A 21076-nucleotide genomic window follows, 5' to 3' on the forward strand; every position below is an offset into this window, starting at 1 on the left:
AACACGCTTCCATTGCAGGGTCCAAAGTACCAAAACAGGTCATGTCCGCGCTTCGGGTCAGGCAGTGCGCTGGATGCCTAAGACATTCGCTCTTTTAGCGGCCCCGCCCTTCGGGCCGTGTCGCCGAAGCGCCGATGCTCTGAAAAGTCCCCGGGAGGCGGGACCTCCAAGAGGCTCTGCGCTGAGCCCGGTTAGGGCTGAGTGGCTTTGCTTACACCTGGAGCCAACCGTGGGCTCCACCACTGTTCTGCGCCCACGAGGGGATGCTGCTACCAGAAGGTAACGCTTCCGTGGCTGTGGCTGCGGTGTATTTATGTCCTAGAGACCTTAAGTCCAGGTCTGCCTTCACGCCTTCTCAGACTCTTGTAGCCCCTCCTCCTGACCTGCCCATCCCATCTGTGGATTAGAGGGGTGAGCGTTCAGAGCTCTGGCCTGGAGCTGTGGCAGACCAGCTCATCTCCGCTTTGCCCTGACTAGTAGTATTACGTTGGATGATTGTATGAGCTTAGTATCCCCTGTGCAGTGTATAGAGTGGTGGTGGGTCTGCTAGAAATACTCTTCGAGGTCTTTTCTCCCTCTGATGTCTCATTTCGGGAACCTGGTATCGTCAAAGACAGTTGCCTGCTTTTTAAAGGAGGTAACTGTCAGTCTTTTTTTCAAAGGGTTAGAGTCTAGATGGTATCAAGTGTATGACTTTTATTTTGACCTGCCAACGGTATTTTCTGAAATAGTTGTTTTTTCCATCTTAAATACGTTTTTGACGCTGTAAAGCAAAAACCCCTCTAGACATGAACAGCTTATCTATATGTGTGTGTACGATTTGTTTTCTAGTGTTTAAAAGTATTTACACATTATAAATTACACGTGCTTCCAAACTATAAAAAAGCTCAGTTTACAGGTTTGTAGACGCTAAAAAAACTTTCTTTCTGGCTAACTTAAAATTGGTGAGTTCACTGGTTTGCCTAAACATTGAAGAATTATGACAGTTGGAAAACAGTGTTGCCCAAAAATGTTGTGATAACGTTTAAATAAGGACGGTTATAGAAAAAGTTTACAGTAGGAGATAAAAATCTTTGTTTAAAGTGAGTGATATGTCTGAATTAATTTTTGGTGTCTTTTTAAAAAAATCCTCTTTGAATTTTTGAAATTTATAATTTGAAATGAGGGAAATTTTAATTTTAAGTATAAAACTGCAGAAATAGAATTGTCTAATCTTTATTAATGACAAAAGGTAGATATACAAATGTTCGGGATTTTTTTTGTTTTCCTAATACATTGAGTTAGATGAAAAACTGAACACCACAGATAGATTATTTGACACAATTATAGTCGTTGAAATTTTAGTTATTTGGAATTCCCATAGTGGCTCAGCAGAAATGAATCCAACTAGCATCCATGAGGATGCGGGTTAACAATCCTTGGCCTAGCTCAGTGGGTAAGGATCCTGAGTTGCCATGGCTGTCGCTAGCTGGCGGCTACAGATCTGATTCGACCCCTAGCCTGAGAACCTCCGCAGCTGCAGATGCACCCTTGGAAAGACAAAAAAAAGAGAGAAAATTTATAGTTTCAGTTTAAAAATAGAATTTATTTTAGCATTTTGAATTCTTGCTTCCCCTATATTTACTGTGTTCTCTCCCACTAGTCCTTAAGCCTTAACTTTATTATGTTCTTGACTTTTATCATGTGTATTAATTACTATACTTCTATTTTACAGTTTTTCTAAATTTGAGATTTCTTTCTTTTTTTCCCTAGGCGAATTGTACTTTAATGTGTTACAAGTTGTATACTCCGGATGGGAACTATCAAAGTTTATAATGTCAAAAACTTTTCTTAGACCAAAGGTATCTTCCACAAAGGTATGATACACTAAAATGGCCACATGAAATTGCCCAAAAAGAATTAAAGTTTTTGTAGATATTTGTAATAACTTATTATTGCTAGCAAAATAAGGGTGCTCAGTATCTGTTGTAATTGATCTAACAAGTCTGGTAATAAACTGTGAAACAACTGTACATTTAACATGATTTAATGAGACACAGATGTCATATGCTATCACTTATATGTGGAATCTAAAAAAAATGATACCATGAACTTCCTTGCAGAACAGATACTGACTCACAGACTTTGACAAACTTATGGTTACCAAAGGAGACACGTTAGGGAGGAGGGATAGGCTGGGGGTTTGGGATGGAAATGCTGTAAAATAGGGTTGTGATGATTGTTATACAAGTATAATAAAATTTATTGAATTACCCCCCACCCAAGGAACAAAACTTCAATTTTGAAAAATATTTACAATCTCAGTCACAAAGAAAAGGCTAAAAACTCTTGAATGGAAGAGCAGTAGAAAAAAAAGAAATATGCATCTTATAGCTTAACAACAGGCCCTGCCTCAGAAATTATGTGGTTCACTATATGCCAGTTTTTAGCAAGGCTGGCAGGTGGGTAGGACAGGTGTCATATAGTGTCATACTCATGAAAGTTAACTTTTTTCCTAGTGATGGATCTCATTTTTCTCTGATCTTAAGCAATTTATTTCCCTTCACTGTTTCTTTTTTTTATCTTTTTTGTTGTTATTAAGGTAAATGGAAGTTCATATTTATGTAGGAAATGAAACTATAAAATGTGTAACATGCAGATCGGGATTGCTAGATTAGACTTGCTGTCAACAGTTTTACTTCTAATACTATTTTAATATATTTTTTATTTTTTTATTTTTATTTTATTTTTTTAATTTTTTTGTTTTTTTTAGGGCTGCACTTGCAGCCTACGAAGGTTCCCAGGCTAGGGGTCAAATCAGAGCTACAGCTGCCTGCCTGCGCCGCAGCCACGGCAACCCTGGATCCTTACCCGTCTGAGTGAGGCCAGGGATTGAACCCACATCCTCCTGGATACTAGTTGGGTTTGTTACTGCTGAGCCACAATGGGAACTCCTAATATATTTTTTAAAATAGAAGAGAGAGTTCTCTTGTGGTACAGTGGGTTAAGGGTCTGGTGTTTTCACTGCTGTGGCTTGAGTTGCTGCTGTGGTGAGGTTTGATCCCTGGCCCAGGAACTTCCACATCCTGCAGGTGCAACCAAAAAATTAAAAAATGAAAAAATAAAATAGAGGAAAGGGACCAAAATTGTAATACTAGTGGCAGTCTTTTTGAGAGGAGGAAGTGAATTAGGTAGCTGTGGCTGAAATATTTTTCCAGAGGTCTTCATTTCTTCCCTCACTGCTGATAATAATCCTAATCCTTTGTCTTTAAAAGAGGAGTGAAGCATGACTTTTGCATTCATAAGACACTTAAGTTAGGACTCCAGCTTACTTCTCCTGAGCCTACTTTCAGCTCCAACCTCTGGTTCTTTTTCTCCCCTAAAGGAGCATTATCTTATTTACTACTAAATGGTTCACAACTGTGGCTGAGTATTCTTCAAGGAAAATAAAATCTTGGTTTCCCCTTGCTAGTGAGGCAGGGAATTTCAAAATTCAGGTACTAAACTAGATAGTTCTAAATTTATATTGTTTGTATGTTAAGGAAATCCACTTTTAAAATTCTAAATTTTTTTTTTTTTTTTGGTCTTTTGTCTTTTGTCTTTTCTTAGGGCCGCACCCAAGGCATATGGAGGTTCCCAGGCTAGGGGTCTAGTCGGAGCTGTAGCCTCAAGCCTACGCCACAGCCACAGCAATGCCAGATCCAAGCCACGTCTGCGACCTACACCACAGCTCACGGCAGCACCAGATCCTTAACCCACTGAGCGTGGCTGGGGATTGAACCCGCAACCTCATGGTTCCTAGTCGGATTTGTTTCCGCTGTGCCACAATGGGAACACCTACAATTCTAAGTTTTTAAAAAACCTTTTTAATCCTCCTAAATATTTGTATATTAAAATTGCTTAACAGTATCTTTCTCTGTGTATGCTTCAGAAGGATTTTATTATTTTTTTAAAACCTTTTTTTCTTCGTCTTTTTTTAGGGCCTCACATGTGGCATATGGAGGTTCCCAGGCTAGACGTCTAATTAGACCTATAGCCGCTGGCCTACGCCACAGCCACAGCAACAGCAACGCAGGATCCGAGCCGAGTCTTCGGCCTACATCACAGCTTACGGCAACACCGCATCCCTAACCCACTGAGCAAGGCCAGGGATCGAACCCATGTCCTTGGGTTTGTTAACCACTAAGCCATGACGGAACTCCCAAAAGGATTTTAAAAAAAAGGAAACGATGTAGGGAGATGTAGAGTGGTCAGTAGTTTCTATAGATCAGAAGACCGTAAAGTAGAACTTACTGATTTTCCTGCTCTATTATATAAATCTGACAAATCGTCCTCTCTGGAAAGCTGCTTCCTTTCCATAAATAAATTGGTTGCTTCATGGGCTGAAGTAAATATAATCAAATCATAACTACAGATTATTCATAGTATCAGGATTCTTAGACCTTACGTTTACAAATCTTAAAGCTGGCAGGGATTTTTTGAATGTATGAAATGGTTCTTAGTTTGTGAATACTTATGCCTGGTCAAGGCATAAGTATGACTTTTCTTACTGCTCTACAGGGTTAAAATGATACCATTTTTCTTTACTTCTTTTTGGTAGGTAATTTAAATATTTATGTTTCAGTGTTCCCAGTGAATTGTAAAGAATCAGCCTAGTCTTTATCCAGGAAAGATTATAATTAATAAAGAGAATCAAGTTTGTATTCTATATTCATTTATATGGCATTCATTGTAACCATGGTCAGGTAGACAAGTATGCATTTATACTTATTGTAAAGTAGAAAAATAACTAAACACATAGAGTTAGTTTTATTTAAAAGATAATACGTGAGGTTTTTATTTTAAATGATGCATGTTATTTATTTAAATGTTGCATGTGTATATATGAAATTTTTTTACAGAGTAATTTAGGTATATAGGGTAGATGCAAAAAAAAATTTAATAGTATTTACATGATTTCCTTTTTTCAGGTAACAGACTGGGTAGACCCATCATTTGATGATTTTTCAGAGACTACAAACATTTCTACTATTAATGCTACATCATTAAGTGTGAATAACTCAAGCCTTAGAAGAAAAAAGGTGCCTTCCACATTAGAAAGTAGAAGATCTCCAACTAGAAAAAGAGGAAACCTATCTTCTTCAAAACAGATTTATAGTCTAGAAAATTCAAAAGAATATGTGTCTGAAAATGAACCATGGGTGGATAAATACAAACCAGAAACTCAGGTAATAACTACCATACAAACAAACAAGTCTGTGTAATTTACTTTTAGGAAGGATGTGTATTTTCAGCTATTATTCATAAAAGTCTTTCTGTCTAAACGAATTAGAAAAAAATAATAATTTCTAAGTTTTTTATGTTCAAAGGCTTAGACTTTCCCAGGAGTTATTCTGAAGTTATATCATTATTTGTCTTCAATTTAATTTAACTCCAAAATAGACTTGATCCATTTAATTTTTTTTTGCTAAATATCATACCCCTCCTTATTTATTCCTTCCCAAAATGTATTTCAGGATTTAAAAAAAATTTATAATTGCAGAACTGACTTAAATTTTCATATATTAGTGTCAGTTTAAGAACAGAATTTTGGAGTTCCCTCTGTGGTGTAGTGGGTTAAGAATCGACAGCAGTGGCTGTGGTTGCTGCAGTGGTGCAGGTTCCATCCCCTGCCCCATACAGTGGGTTAAAGGATCTAGCATTCCCACCACCACCATTAGATTCAATCCCCAGGCTGGGAACTCTCCTATGCCCCGGCTGTGGCCGTAAAATTAAAAAAAAACAAACAACAAAAACAGAATTTTTCTCCATCAGTGTAAGAATTAAGTATAATCAACAGGACCTTTTAATTACTCTGTCATGTACTTGTATGCTACTTGTTTTGTTAAAAATGTTTAGATTAATCTGTGCTGACGTATCAAAAATTTTTGAGTTATAATGTTTTAAACTTGAAAATTTTAGCATGAACTTGCTGTGCATAAAAAGAAAATTGAAGAGGTTGAAACCTGGTTGAAAGTTGAAGTCTTAGAAAGGCAACCAACACAGGTAACTAAACTAAATAAGAAAGGTGTTTAAAAATATTTGGCCTCACATGTTTCTCTGACTTATAGTTGATGATAAGAAGTTAGAAACTTATATGTTGACTTTGTTCAAATAAGTCCAGGTCACCTATAGTTGAAAGCTCTCTGATGTTATTACTACTTCAGCCTCATAAAAAGCCTCTTTTTCTCTCTTATGTATAAAGCACAGTAAACCACTTAGGGTGCTGATATACTTAGCATTTTAGATTGTCTCACACTTAAAGCAAGTTAGGCAAATTGCCTATTAGTTTTTGTACTAAATAAGCCTTAAAATAGTTATCATTCATTTTCTGCTGATGTTTTTTCTTTCACTTCCTAATTCTGTAATTACTCTCAGTGCCCAAGCTACAACTTTCTCTCTCTCTCTTTTTTTTTTTGCTTTTTTAGGGCCGCACCTGTGGCACATGGAGGTTCCCAGGCTAGGGGGTCAAATTGGAGCTGTAGCTACTAGCCTACGCCACAGCCACAGCAGTGCCAGTTCCGAGCCTCGTCTACAACCTACACCACAACTCTTGGCAACGCCGGATCCTTAACCCACTCTCGAGGCAAGGGATGGAACCTGCAGCCTCATGGCTCCTAGTCAGATTTGTTTCCTCTGTGCCACAACAGGAACTCCTTTCTCTTTTTAAACTTTTTCTATTTTGAGAGTCTTCAAACATAAAGAAAAATAGAAATAGTAGTAAATGAATACTCGTATACTTATAGCCATGATTTTCCCCTATAAGTTATCTTGACATACATTTTAAACATTTGACATTTCAAAATTTTAGAAACTTCGGTATACCTCTATCAATAATAACAACAAAAAGGTATTTTCCTAATTAACTATATATACCATTATTTTAACAAAATTCTAATTCCCTAATGTTATCTAGTGGTCAGTTCCTATTTCATATTTACCTTTCTCCACTTGTCCCCAGAATGTCTTATATCTGGTTTGTCGCAACCAGGATCTGATTGAGGACTATTCATTACATTTGATTGTTATGTCTCTTAGGTCTTTTAAAATCTAGAACAGTCCTTTTCACCCTCTCTTCTCTCCAAGACATTGACTTATTGAAGAGGCCAGGCCAGTTGACTTGTAGAAGTCTCATATTCTGGTTTTGTCAGTTTGTTCTCCCCTGATGATGACTAACTTCTTCTGTCCTGCATTTCCTGTAACCTGTGGGGTTTAAATCAAGGGCTTAGGTTGTACATTTTTGCAAGAATATTTATAGTCATAGTGTATATTTTATATTGCATCTTATCTGGAAATATATATGGTTCTCTTGTTATCTCTGATATTAAGTTTTATCTCTAGATTAAGGAGGTGATAGTCAAAAATTTTCATCATGAGGAGTTCCCATGTGGCTCAGCAGGTTAAAAACCTGACTAGTATCCATGAAGATTTGGGTTTGATCCCTGGCCTCATTCAGGTGGTTAAGGATCTGGTGTTGGTGAAAGCTGCAGTGTTAGGTCCCGGATGCAGCTCAGATCTGGTGTTACTGTGGCGATGGTATAGGTTGGCAGCTGCAGCTCTGATTCGACCCCTGGCCTGGGAATTTCATATGCCAGTGCATCCATAAAAAGAAAAAAAAAAAACTTCATTGTAATTTTCTTTTGCATTTGGCACATAAGTCTATGGGGAGATGCTTTGGCAGCGTGTAAGTGTTACTTCCAGCAGTCTTTCACCTAAGAGCCTTAGTGTCCATTTTCAGTCCTTGTCTGATCAGTCATTTGTTAAGATTGTGAAGTGGTAATTTTCTAATTCTGTTATTGTTTTTTCTAATTGTTAGCTGGAGCTATTTAGTTACTTTTTCTAAATTTAAAAATTTTTTTTTGGTCTTTTATGTTTTTAGGGCTACACCCACGGCATATGGAGGTTCCCAGGCTAGGGGTCTGAAATAGGAGCTGTAGCTGCTGGCCTGCATCACAGCCATAGCAACTCAGGATCCAAGCCAAGTCTGTGACCTACACCATAGTTCCCGGCAACGTGGGATCCTTAACCCACTGAGAAAGGCCAGGGATCGAAACTGCATCCTCATGGATGCTAGTCAGATTCATTTCTGCTGAGTCATGATGGGAACTCCTTTATTTACCTTTAAATACATTTCCAACTGGAGTTCCCTGGTAGGTAGTAGGTAAGGATTCTGCTTTGTCATGGCTGTGGCTTGGCTTTGACCCCTGGTCTGGGAACTTTTGCATACCATGGGTATGGCCAAAAAAATAAAAAACAGAAAAACCCCACACATTTCCAACTGGAAAGAGAATAAACTTTCAATCATTTTAAAAATTTTTCAACCTTGAGATGAAGAGTTGGTATTTTAATTGCCTCCAATGGTAAACAGGTCCTTTTTAAAGTCAGGGCCCTTTTTGTCTGCCTTGTGGATCTAACCTTTGTTAGGATAAGATGGATTTTCATTGTCAGTATTTGTGTTCCTCTGCTGGCTCTACTGTCCTCTCTCTTCCTGAGTACCAGTTCTTGGTCAGTTTCTCTTCTATCAAAACTTTTTCTTATTAATTTGTTTGATCAGTTCAGCTAATAGTTCTTATTTTTTGTGGTCCATTGTGTTTTATCACTTCTCAGTATCTTTTTGAAAAATGTATGTAAACATTATCATGTCTTAAACCTACACATGTGGAGTTCCCTTTGTGGCTCAGTGGTTAATGAATCCAACTAGGAGCCATGAGGTTTCAGGTTCGATCCCTGGGCCTGCTCAGTGGGTTAAGGATCTGGCGTTGCCGTGAGCTGCGGTGTAGGTCACAGACACAGCTCAGATCCCACTTGCTGTGGCTCTGGCATAGGCCGGTGGCTACAGCTCCGACTAGACTCCTAGCCTGGGAACCTCCATATGCCACAGGAGCGGCCCCAGAAAAGGCAAAAAGACTAAATAAATAAATAGACCTACACATGTGTTTTGTTTGTTTGTTTGTTTTACCAGTGGTGTGAACATATGTGTGGACATATGCAGATACAGAAAAGTGTTTCCTCCACCGTTTTATTTTTTAATTTTATTAAAGTAGGGTTGGCTTACAATGTTGTGTTAACTTCTGCTGTATAGCAAATTGTTTGATTTATACATATATATTCTTTTTTCTTTTTTTTCTTTTTTTGGTCTTTTTAGGGCTGCACATGCAGCAAATGGAAGTTCCCAGGCAAGGGGTTAAATCGGAGCTGTAGCTGCCAGCCTACACTACAGCTACAGCAATGTAGGATCTGAGCCGTGTCTGCAAACTACACCACAGCTCACAGCAGTGTTGGATCGTCAACCCACTGATCAATGCTAGGGATCAAACCTGAGTCCTCATGGATACTAGTTGGGTTCGTTACTGCTGAGCCACAACGGGACTCCTATATATTCTTTTTCTTACTCTTTACCTTTGTGGTTTATCATAGTGATTGAATATAGTTCCCTGTGCTCTACAGTAGGTCCTTGTTGTTTTACAAGCTTCTTCCCTCCAAGAAGTTAAAAATCATGTACTCTTAATTATACCAAAGTTTTAATTTCGGTAATTACAAGACTTTTATTTTTAAAAATTTTGGTAACTTCTGAACTTTTCCTAATGGGGCAGCTTATATATATATTCACACACATATATATTAGTTTATTGTAAGTGTTCCCATATACATTTCTTAAAGAATCTAATACTCAAACCGAGGTCTTCCCATAAGAATATTATACTTGTATAATACGTTTTGAAGTGTATAATCCAAAGAAAGTTCTGTATTAAGATTAAATTTTATGAGTTCAGATAACCTCTAAAAATACTTGTTTTAGACATTACCTCTTTAATCGAGCTGAAGTTTAGTTAATTTAATTTGGCTTCTTTGTAATCTTTGGAAGAGACAGAATGCAAGAATTTTGGAATTTTCAGAAGCTATGTTTAGAAGTTCAAGAAATAAGATCCCCTTTTCTAAAGCTGACATTACGAAATTTAGTCTGTTTATTCCATACATTCAGTGTGTATAGGTAAAGGTAATTAATGTTTAGAGAAATGCTCAAACACAATATTCTAGCATTCCAATTATGTGATTTTTAATTGGTCTTTATATTTGGTTTTAGGGTGGATCTATTTTGTTAATAACAGGTCCTCCTGGATGTGGAAAAACAGCAACCATAAAAATACTATCAAAAGAGCATGGTATTCAAGTGCAAGAGTGGATTAATCCAGTTTTACCAGAATTCCAAAAAGATGATTTCAAGGAGATATTTAATCCTGGTAAGGTTTGCTGTGAAGATAATGGAAATAGTGGGGAAAGTCTGTATTTACAAGAGGTTTACAATGAGCCCCCATCTATATCTTTAAGATTTCCAAGATCCTGTTGGGCATATATTTTTGAGAGGAAGGTATATATTGCCGCTTCTATTCTAGATTGGCATCTCCCCGCTGTTTGACAAAGTCAGAGTAGCACTCAGATGAAACTATGTGGGTCTATTTTCTCACATACTTCCTATTGTCAGAGAGAAGTAATTTTAGGAGGAGGAAAGGAAGGCTCCTCCAGTACAGGAGAGTAAGATTTTTTAAGAATTATGTCTTAACTATTTTGTTAGATAACAAGCTAATTAGTTTGCACTATAATTTTTTGAAATGTTTATTTATTTATTTATTTTTGCTTTTTAGTGCCACATCTGCAGCATATGGAGGTTCCCAGGCCTAGGGGTCAAATCAGAGCTATAGCTGCTAGCTTATGCCACAGCAACAGCAATGTGGGATCTGAGCCACATCTGCAACCTACACCGAAGCTCATGGCAACGCTGGATCCTTAACCCACTGAGCGAGGCCACGGGTCGAACCAGCAATCTCATGAATCCTAGTCAGATTTGTTAACCACTGAGCCACAAAGGGAACTCTTTAAAAAATTTCATTGGTTGCACCATCGGCACATGGAAGCTTCCAGGCCAGGGATCGAACCTGTGCCACAGTTGCAACTGTGGCACAGCCAGGACAACTCAGATCCCTAACCCACTCTACCACAAGGGAACTTCCTCAGTTTACACTATTTATTTATTTTTTTTTGTCTTTTGGTCTTTTTTTTAGGGGCACACTTGCAGCATGTTGTTACTAGTTGGGTTTGTTACCTACTGAGCCATGACGGGAACTCCTGCACTATTTGTTTACTTGTATTTCTAGGTTCTGTCTGGGAAATTAATGTAAATATGCTCTTTTTGTTTAAATATAAATCAAGGCTTAAGATTTGTCAGGAGTTCCCGTCGTGGCGCAATGGTTAACGAATCCGACTAGGAACCATGAGGTTGCGGGTTCGGTCCCTGCCCTTGCTCAGTGGGTTAACGATCCGGCGTTGCCATGAGCTGTGGTGTAGGTTGCAGACGTGGCTCAGATCCCAAGTTGCTGTGGCTCTGGCGTAGGCCGGCGGCTACGGCTCTGATTCGACCCCTAGCCTGGGAACCTCCATATGCCGCGGGAGCAGCCCAAGAGATAGCAAAAAGACAAAAAAAAAAAAAAAAAATTCGTCAAAGTAACTTGCTTCCAAACTAGAGAGTTTAGATTAGACTTCCAGAATCAAATAAAATCAAGGTATAAGGGAAAGACTGTCTTTGGGATTTGGAAGGAAGCTTTAAGACAAAAATCTAAAAGTGATGGTACCAATTGAAAGATGTGGTGTAGTACAACATAACTTCACATAGATGCTCATAAACTCCAGCACAATCATTTTTAACTTTCGTAGCTTTCTTACTGCTAACTTTAGGTAACTAAGCTAGGAGTTTGCAAATTTCCTAGACCACTTTGAAGTGAAAGGGGTTCTGTAGTAGGACAATTATATTTAATTGTGGAGTATTTCTCAAAAATCCTTTCTCTAGGCTCTTTAACATGTTCCGTGTATACTATATCATCAGTATACCCTCCCTTATGTTGCTGATATCTGGTACTCCTGAAATTTTTACTTCTCTCCAACAGTGACATTCCTTTTGGCAATCTAGAAAATCTTTATTTACCATCTTTGTCATAAAATATTTTTTCCCTTATTCCCAAGTTCACAAATCAGTCATTCTGATGTGTCATTAAACATTATTATTGGGAGGTCCCTGCTGGTGTAGTGGTTAGGATCTGGAGCTTTCACTGCTATGCCCAGGGTTCAGTCCTTGGTCTGGAAACTAAGATCCCACTTCTAGTTGCTACATGCAATGTCCAAAACAAACAAACAAAAATGTCATTATTGAAAATAACTCACTTATAGTCATGCACTCATTTGGAGAGTTTTCATTTTGTAGGTAAAGTCAGATATTTTTAGCAATTTTACCATTGTTATACTAACAGCTGTGTTCTTAAGTCATTTGATGCCATAATACATTCATTGTACGGAAAAGTTACTAGTGTCCATAGTCACTTTTGTCTTTTAAAGAGTGATATTCTATTTTAATTTTTATTAAAAAATTTTTTTTGGTCACACCCCAGGCCAGTGATTGAACCTGTACCACAGCAGTGAGAATGCTGGATCCTTAATTTGCTAAGTCACCAGTGAACTCCTGAATAGTCTATTTAAATTTGAACAGTTTTAGAGAATTCCCGTCATGGCCCAGTGGAAATGAGTCTGACTAGGAACCATGAGGTTGCAGGTTTGATCCCTGGCCTTGCTGAGTGAGTTAAGAATCTGGCGTGGCTGTGAGCTATGGTGTAGGTTGCAGATGTGGTTCAGATCTGGCATGGCTGTGGCTGTGGCATAGGCTGGCAGCTGAAGTTCCAATCCAACCCCTAGCCTGGGAATCTCCATATACTGCGGGTGCGGCCCTAGAAAGCAAAAAACAAACAAACAAACAAAAAAAAAAAATTGAGCAGTTTTAGAGTTCCTTTTGTTGCTCATTGGATTAAGAACCCAGTTTGTATCCATGAGGATGCAGGTTCAATCCCTGATCTTGCTCAGTAGGTTAAGGATCTGGCGTTGCTACAAGCTGTGGTGTAGGTCACAGATGTAACTCGGATCCCTTGTTGCTATGGCTATGGTGTAGGCTCGACGTGGCTGTGGCTCCAATTCGACACTTCGCCTGGGAACTTCCATATGCCGTGGGTGCAGCACTGAAAAGATAAAATAAATAAATAAATTCGAATAGTTTTGTCTAATAGAAAACAGGCTACAGTGTTGTGACTGAGATATGTATGTGTAAATATACTCAGTAATATATACGTGTATATTGAATACATACGTGTAGTATTAATGTGTAACTTATTGAAAATAAAAGTGTTAAATATGTTCCCTTTCAGAATCAAGCTTCCATATATTTCCCTATCAGTCTCAGATAGCAGTTTTTAAAGAGTTTCTACTAAGAGCAACAAAATACAACAAACTGCAAATGCTTGGAGATGATCTGACAACTGATAAGAAGATAATTCTGGTTGAAGTAAGGACAACTTTTGAAATTCTGCTATAATTATTGAGTAAACAGTTGCAAGCTACATCTTAAGTGATAATGACATTAACTGTCTTCATAGCATTAATAATGGTAAAACAGAACATAAAGGCCTTTGTGTTATAGCAGAAGCCTAAAGTTTCTTTCATTCAACTTGTACAGAGTGGCTCTAGATTAATGAACTTTAAAAATTTAATGGTATAAGTATAGAAAGGCAAAAAATTTTTGGAAAATGACATCTTAGTGAAAACATAATTTGTAGTGACCCTAAGAAATTTGATCTGAAAATCCCATTGATGTATATTATTATTTAGGATATCAGTTACTTGAGGTTTCCTTTAATTTCTACAAAAATGCTGGTTATAGTACATTGACATTGAATAGATAACATTTTTCTGCCTTGTTAAATGTAAATATGAAAATAGTGGAAATAAAATTGAGCTAACGTTTATCCTCTGTTTTTAATAGGATTTACCTAACCAGTTTTATCGAGATCCTCATATTTTGCATGAAGTACTGAGGTGAGTTTCAGTGAAGTTTCCTAAAACTCCAAATTAAATGGCAAGTGGCTTAAGTTTCAACCTTGCTTGCTGTCTCTTGTCATTTCAGGAGGTATGTGCAGGTTGGGCGATGTCCTCTGATATTTATAATCTCTGACAGTCTTAGTGGAGATAATAATCATAGGTTACTGTTTCCCAAAGAAATTCAGGAAGAGTGTGCTATATCCAACATTAGGTAAGAATGAAATTTCTGCTTAAAATTTCACATACATGTTTTAAATTTCATCACATAAACTGCTATCTTTCCTTCTGAAACTTTCAGTTTCAACCCAGTGGCACCAACAATTATGATGAAATTTCTTAATCGAATAGTGACAAAAGAAGCTAATAAGGTAAGTCTCTTAAAAACTGATTAATTTGAATCTTATAATTATAAAAAGCCAAAGGTGGTTATATATAAACTTGGATTACTTCAGTTTTTAAAATTAAAAAATTTTGGCGTTCCTGTTGTGGCTTAGCAGTAATGAACCCAACTAGTATCCATGAGGATACACATTTATCTCTGGCTTCGCTCAGTGGGTTAAGGATCCGGCATTGCTGTGAGCTGTGATGTGGGTCACAGATGTGACCTGGACCCTGTGTTGCTGTGGCTGTGGCGTAGGCTGGCAGCTGCATGCAGCTCGGATTTGACCCCTAGCCTGGGAACTTCCATATGCTGTTGATGCAGCCCTAAAAAGACCAAAAAACTAAAAAATAAATACAAAGTTTTAATATACATGAGACATGTCATTTTAGAAAATGTAGAAAATACTGATTTTAAAAATCTTTAACCATTTCCCTACTTTTTCTTTTTTTAATCTTTTTTGTCTTTTTGTCTTTTTATTGATGGACATTTGGGTTGATTCCATGTCTTGGCTATTGTGGCTAGTGCTGCAATGAACATGAGGGTGCATGTGTCTTTTTTAAGGAAAGTTTTGTCTGGATATATCCCCAAGAGTGGGATTTCTGGGTCATATGGTAGTTCTACGTATAGTTTTCTAAGGTACCTCCATACTGTTCTCCATAGTGGTTGTACCAGAATAAATGGAAATTAAAATAGATATATTAATTTTGTGATTATTATGTTTTAGATGATAGCATAAGTAAATCACTATATCTTATTTATGTGAGAACTTTTCAGGTATACTATTACAAGTCCTAGAATTCAAAAGTTGCTGATTACTATTATGATAAAGAATAAACCCAGTGTTATTTTCTTAATTTTAAAATCTCGTTTTGACTTTTTTTGAATACAGTTAAATGGCATTGAATTTTATTACTGTTTTAAGATTAGTTATTTTTATTTTTAGTTCCTTTGTGGCATAGTGGGATAAGGATCTCGTGTTGTCACTGCAGCAGCTTTTGTCGATGCTGTGGCACAGGTTTGATCCCTGGCCTGGGAACATGCACAGCCAAAAAAAAAAAAAGAAAAGGAATTGTTTCCTCGCATCTAGGGCCATTAGTCATCAACAGTTTAACTCTACTTTTGTCCTGTTGTCTCTTTTTAAGGATTTAATAATTTTTTATTATGGTAAAAAAGCCATAAAATTTACCGTATTAAGTATTTTTTCCAGCTTTATTTAGATGTAATTGACATATAACATTATGTCAGTTTAAGGTATGTGACACATTGATTTGGGAAACTTACGTACTACAAAACGATTACCTCCATAAAAATTACCTAACACCTCCATCATGTCCTGCAAGTGTGATTTCTTTTCTGTGGTGAGAACATTTAAGATTTATTCTCTTAGCAACTTTCAAATATATAATACGGTTTTATTAACTACACTATCTTAGCTGATTTTGGGGGGGGGGCCATGCCCACAACATGTGGAAGTTCCCAGGCCAGGGGTCATACCTGCGCCACAGTCTCGACCCAAATTGCTGCAGTGACAGCACCATATCCTTAACCTGCTGCGCCATAAGGAAACTACATCTTAGCTTTCTTTTTCTTTCCCCTTTTTTGGCCTCCCCTCGGCACTTGGAGTTCCAGGGCCAGGGATCAGATCTGAGCCATAGTCAAGACCTGAGCTGGGCTAGGGATCAAACCCACATCCCAGCATCCTCAAGATGCCACCCATCCCATTGTGCCACAGCAGGAACTCCCATCTTAGCCATTTTTAATTGTAAAGGTCAGTAGTGTTAAGTACATTAACCGGGTTCTGAAATAGCTATTACTTTTAACACATCGTTTTTTTCTCTCTTTCAAATCACAATGATGTTCAAGTAAATTAATTGATGGAACTTCTCCCACCAGCATGGCTCTAGGGAGCCCTACTGCTATAAATCAACTGGATTTTTGAAACTATTTTTTTTTTTTTTTTGCAATGCTATTTCACAGGAACTGAAGGAAATCTCCAAAGGAGAGATTGTTTTGAGAATTAATGTGTGTAGAGCACTTAGCTAAATAAATATAATTATTAATAGTGAAAACTTAGAGGAGTTCCTGTCATGGCACAGTGGAAACAAATCCAACTAGAAACCATGAGGTTGCAGGTTCCATCCCTGGCTTTGCTCAATGGGTTAAGGATCCGGCATTGTCGTGAGCTGTGGTGTAGGTCACAGACACGTCTCGGATCCCACGTTGCTGTGGCTGTGGCATAGGACAGCAGCTGTAGCTCCAGTTCAACCCCTAGCCTGGTAATCTCCATATGCTTCGGGTGCAGCCCTAAAAAGCAAAAAAAAAAAAAAAAAAAAGTGAAAAATGAGAAACGAATTGAGTCCAATAGAGGGAGCAGTTACTATGGTGAACTATTTTGTCATTAGTGTTTTAAAAATATTTAGTGACATGTGGAAATACAATTTAATATCAACTTAAAAATAACAAGATGCAAAGTTATATGATAATCCTAACAATAGAAATGATGTTTTCACCCCTTGATATGCATCAGATACTATGCAAAATATTTTTATCTTTATACGAATAAAGATCTTTTTTTTTTTTTTTTTTTTTTTTGTCTTTTGTCTTTTTAGGGCCACACCCACAGCATATGGAGGTTCCCAGGCTAGAAGTCTAATTGGAGCTACAGCTGCTGGCCTACACCACAGCCACAGCAGTGCCGGATCCGAGCTGAGTCTGCGACCTACACCACAGCTCGTGGCAACGCCAGATCCTTAACCCACTGAGTGAGGCCAGGGATCGAACCCGTAACCTCATGGTTTCTAGTCAGATTTGTTTCTGCTGTGCCACGACGGGAACTCCGGAAAAAAGATCTTTAGTCTTTCCTGATATCATTAGGTATATAAAGTGTGGAAGGAACTTCTCATCACAGGTTTTGGCCACATTTGCATGTTCATAGTAATTATTACCCATGGTATTTTTTCAGCTACCAAGGATCATGATTTCCAACAAATTACATTTCCTTACTGGCAAATAATCCATATCTAGAATTTTTCAGAAACAAATATTCAAAACAACTTTTAAATGTATTCACATCACAGTAAAAATGAAGTTAATTTGTAAGAGAAGGCATGAGCCAGAAAATTTTGTAAAAGAGTGATGAAGAGATACTTGCTTTCTAGGTATTAGAACATAATATAAAATTAGAAATTACAACAGGATGGTATGAGCATAGGAATAGACAAGAAGAAAATGTGAAAACAGCACAGAAATAGGTCAATATGTGTAAGTCAGAATTTTTTCTTAACTTTTTTTTTTTTTTGGCCACCCTGCATCCTTTGGAGCTCCCAGGCCAGGGATCAGATCCAAGCTGCAGCTGCAAACTAAGCTGCAGCTGAGGCAGTGTCAGATCCTTAACCCATTGTGCCTGGCTGGGGATCGAACCCTCGTGCCAGCGATCCCAAGATGCTGCTGATCCCGTTGCATCACATCGGGAGCCCTGGAAATTTTTAATATGATGGAAGTGTCATTTTATATCACTGTAGAAATGGTAGACTCTTATGGTTGATAAGCGGTGTTGGAACAATTGGATACCCACATGGAAAAACATAACTTTGCCTCTTCATACTATGCACAAAAATAATTTCCAGGTGGACTAAAGGTTTAAATACAGAAAGTAAAGGAGTATTAGAAAATAAATAGTGACTTTGGGTTGGAGAAAAATTTTCTTAAGCAGGAATCAAAAGCCTGAGAGTTCCATTGGGGCTCAGCAGAAACGAATCCATGAGGACGCAGGTTCAATACCTGGCCTCACTCAGTGGGTTGGAGATCTGGTGTTGCCAGTGAACTGTGTTGTAGGTTCCAGATGCTGCTTGGATCTCGTGTTGCTGTGGCTGTGGCTGGCTATTACAGCTCTGATTTGACCCCTAGCCTGGGAACCTCCATAATGCTGTGGGTGTGGCCCCAAAATGACAAAAAAAAAAAAAAGAGGAAAAAAATCAAAAGCCTAAAATTCGTGGATTTATTTCAAAAAAATGGAAAACTTAGGAAATAACAGGTATGGTAAACAAAGTTTAAAGGACAAGCAGGAGAATGAAAGAAAACATTTATAGTTTTGTCACAGAAAAGCACTAACGGGAGTTCCTGCTATGGCACAGTGGGTTAATGATCCATTTTGTTTCTTTGGAGGTGCCGGTACTCCCAGCACAGTGGCTTAAGGATCTGGTGTTGCCTATTGCTGCATCTGTGGGGTAGGTTGCAGCTGCAGCTTGGATTTGATCCCTGGCCTTGGAACTTCTGTGGCTAAAAAAGAAAAAAAAAGAAAACAGGGTTTTTTTTGTTTGGTTTTTGTTTTAGAGAATAGTTCTTCTAATTTTAATTTTCTCATTTTAGAATGGAGGAAAAATTATTGTCCCTGATAAAACTTCTTTAGAGTTGCTCTGTCAGGGATGTTCTGGTGATATCAGAAGTGCAATAAACAGCCTCCAGTTTTCTTCCTCAACAGGTTTGTGAAAGATACACTTATGTTATTATATAGGTGACTAGCCTTTTTTTAATTGAGACATTGTAATAAAACTACGTGTATACACATGCATACACATATCCTTATGAATGTGTCACCGTAAATATCCATCTGAGACAAGAAGCTAATTCATTTATGTGGTTTGCCACTTTACCCTTTGAAGTTAGTTTGGAATGAGACTCGCTAGGAGAAAATCCTGGTTCTGCCACTTTGTAGTGATTTAATCTTGCAAGTGACTTAATCTTTCTATGCCGTTATTTTCTCACCTTTGGCATGAGAACCTTTCTTACTGAGTTGTGTGAAGAGTAAGTGAGATAATACCTGTAGAGTCTTTATTCCAGAACTTGATACACATTAAGTGCTCAAATGTCCAACTATTAATGGATGTAATAATAGTTTATATAGGATATGTTTAACAAATATATTTCCACTTATTTATAAGGGTGCTATAGTAAAGAGCCCGATAATGGCAATGAGCTAATTTTCCTCTTAATGATCGTAGTTACTGCACAGCCCTCATGAGGAAGCACTTAAGTGACCTAAGGATGCTTAACATGGAAGAATTGACCTTAAAAAATTAAAAGTTCTTTGGAGCTCTCACAGTCCACCTGAATTCCTCGTTTCTATCCACAAGTATAACCTGTTCGTTTAGTTACATCTTTGTTTTTCAAAGTAACTGTACCTAAATACAGAATTCTGCTTCTTCCTATAGAAATAAAAATGTAAATGTTGCTTAGGTTCACTATAGGAGTTAAGGGTTTGGAAGGCTGAAGTAGATCAATCTAGGATCCTAACTGCTCTTTATAACATTATTGTTCTAAGCTCAGAAATTTTTTTTTTTCTTTTTCTTTTTTTTTTTCTTTTTTTTTATTTTCCCACTGTACAGCAAGGGGGTCAGGTTATCCTTACATGTATACATTGCAATTACAGTTTTTCCCCCACCCTTGAGCTCAGAAATTTTAAAGGGAAGAAAGATAGTAATTTTTGAGTGGGTCAGAAACTATATTAACAGCTATATGTATTTTTTCATTTAATTCTCAGACCAGCCTAATGAGATAAACAACACTAGGATTCAAACCCAGATCCTGTGTTTTTCTGCCATTTCAGGCTGCTTGTCTGAAATCATGCATTGTGGGTTCTAAACAGTACATTTCCCAATGAAATTGGAACACAGACAAGTTCATAAATTAGAGACTGCCCAGATCAGTAAAGAGGCAATACAGCATCACTGTTAAGCACAAATTGCAGAACCAGACTGCCTGAATTCAAATCACTTAGAAACTGATGACCTTCAGCCAGTTACTTTGACCTCTTTATATCTCATTTCCTTACACTGTGTAATAAGTTTTCCGCATCAGAGTTATGAGAAGTTACATACCGTGCACCGAGAACAATACCTTGTGCATCATACCCTGAGAAATCAAGGTGCTATGCCTGTATTAGAAAAATGTGTCATTGTGTAAGTGAAAATTTGAAATCTGTGTCATGACATACTTCTAGATGACATTTTAACTAGTAACTAAAAGGGCACTGTGACTCAGTTTGTATAACCTCATAATTATTTATTAGAAAAGTTTTAATTAGAATACTTGGTGTAACTGTTCTCAGTTTTAATTTTCATACTTTAATTTTATTTTAAATATTGTTGCTTGGATGTATATTATTTAGGAAAGAACAATTTATGGCCAAGGAAAAAAGGAACGTCTTCATTAAAATCAGATGCTGCGCTGTCAAAATCAAAACGAAGACAAAAACCTGACAGGGTTTTTGAAAATCAAGAGGTCCAAGCTATTGGTGGCAAAGATGTTTCTCTCTTTCTTTTCAGAGCTTTGGGGAAAATACTATATTGTAAAAGTAAGAAAACTTCATATGCTTTTAAAAAACCTGCTATTAGTCTTAAAATAGCATGTTGTGTATTTGGCTCAGTTACAAGACAGAGCTAGGACTAGGTCAGATACTGTTTGGTAAGGCTTAAGACATAGCAGGAAAATGTATTTAGATAGTTTTATTGAACTATGAGTGGGATTAAACATATCAAATGAGAAGTGGTATGTAATTATACGGATAGTGTTATTTTTAGTAATTCCAGACTTTTTTAAATAGGAGCATCTGTAACAGAATTAGACTCACCTCGACTGCCTTCTCATTTATCAGAGTATGAACGGGACACATTGCTTATTCACCCTGAGGTAAAGTCTTTAATAACACTTAGTACTATTTACAGGATATATATTACTTACATTTATGTTCCTATACATTCGATCACT

The 21076-nt window shown here is 37.4% G+C and overlaps 1 protein-coding gene across 2 annotated transcripts in view; it reads left to right on the forward strand.

Moving 5' to 3' along the window:
• RAD17 (RAD17 checkpoint clamp loader component) overlaps window positions 12–21076 on the forward strand; it is a 30035-nt gene continuing 8970 nt past the window's right edge. The window contains exons 1-12 of one of the 2 annotated variants that reach the window (XM_021076887.1): window positions 12–279; window positions 1753–1856; window positions 4950–5207; window positions 5941–6024; window positions 10103–10259; window positions 13260–13396; window positions 13874–13926; window positions 14015–14140; window positions 14228–14297; window positions 18680–18791; window positions 20478–20663; window positions 20913–20998. In XM_021076887.1, the coding sequence (XP_020932546.1) occupies window positions 264–279; window positions 1753–1856; window positions 4950–5207; window positions 5941–6024; window positions 10103–10259; window positions 13260–13396; window positions 13874–13926; window positions 14015–14140; window positions 14228–14297; window positions 18680–18791; window positions 20478–20663; window positions 20913–20998 (1389 nt within the window). In that variant the 5' untranslated portion in view covers window positions 12–263. Of the gene's footprint in view, window positions 280–370; window positions 638–1752; window positions 1857–4949; window positions 5208–5940; window positions 6025–10102; window positions 10260–13259; window positions 13397–13873; window positions 13927–14014; window positions 14141–14227; window positions 14298–18679; window positions 18792–20477; window positions 20664–20912; window positions 20999–21076 lie in introns of those variants that run through there. The other variant, XM_021076888.1, reaches the window with a different exon arrangement.

The sequence above is a fragment of the Sus scrofa genome, chromosome 16 (assembly GCF_000003025.6).
Source record: "Sus scrofa isolate TJ Tabasco breed Duroc chromosome 16, Sscrofa11.1, whole genome shotgun sequence".
Lineage (NCBI taxonomy): Eukaryota > Metazoa > Chordata > Mammalia > Artiodactyla > Suidae > Sus > Sus scrofa.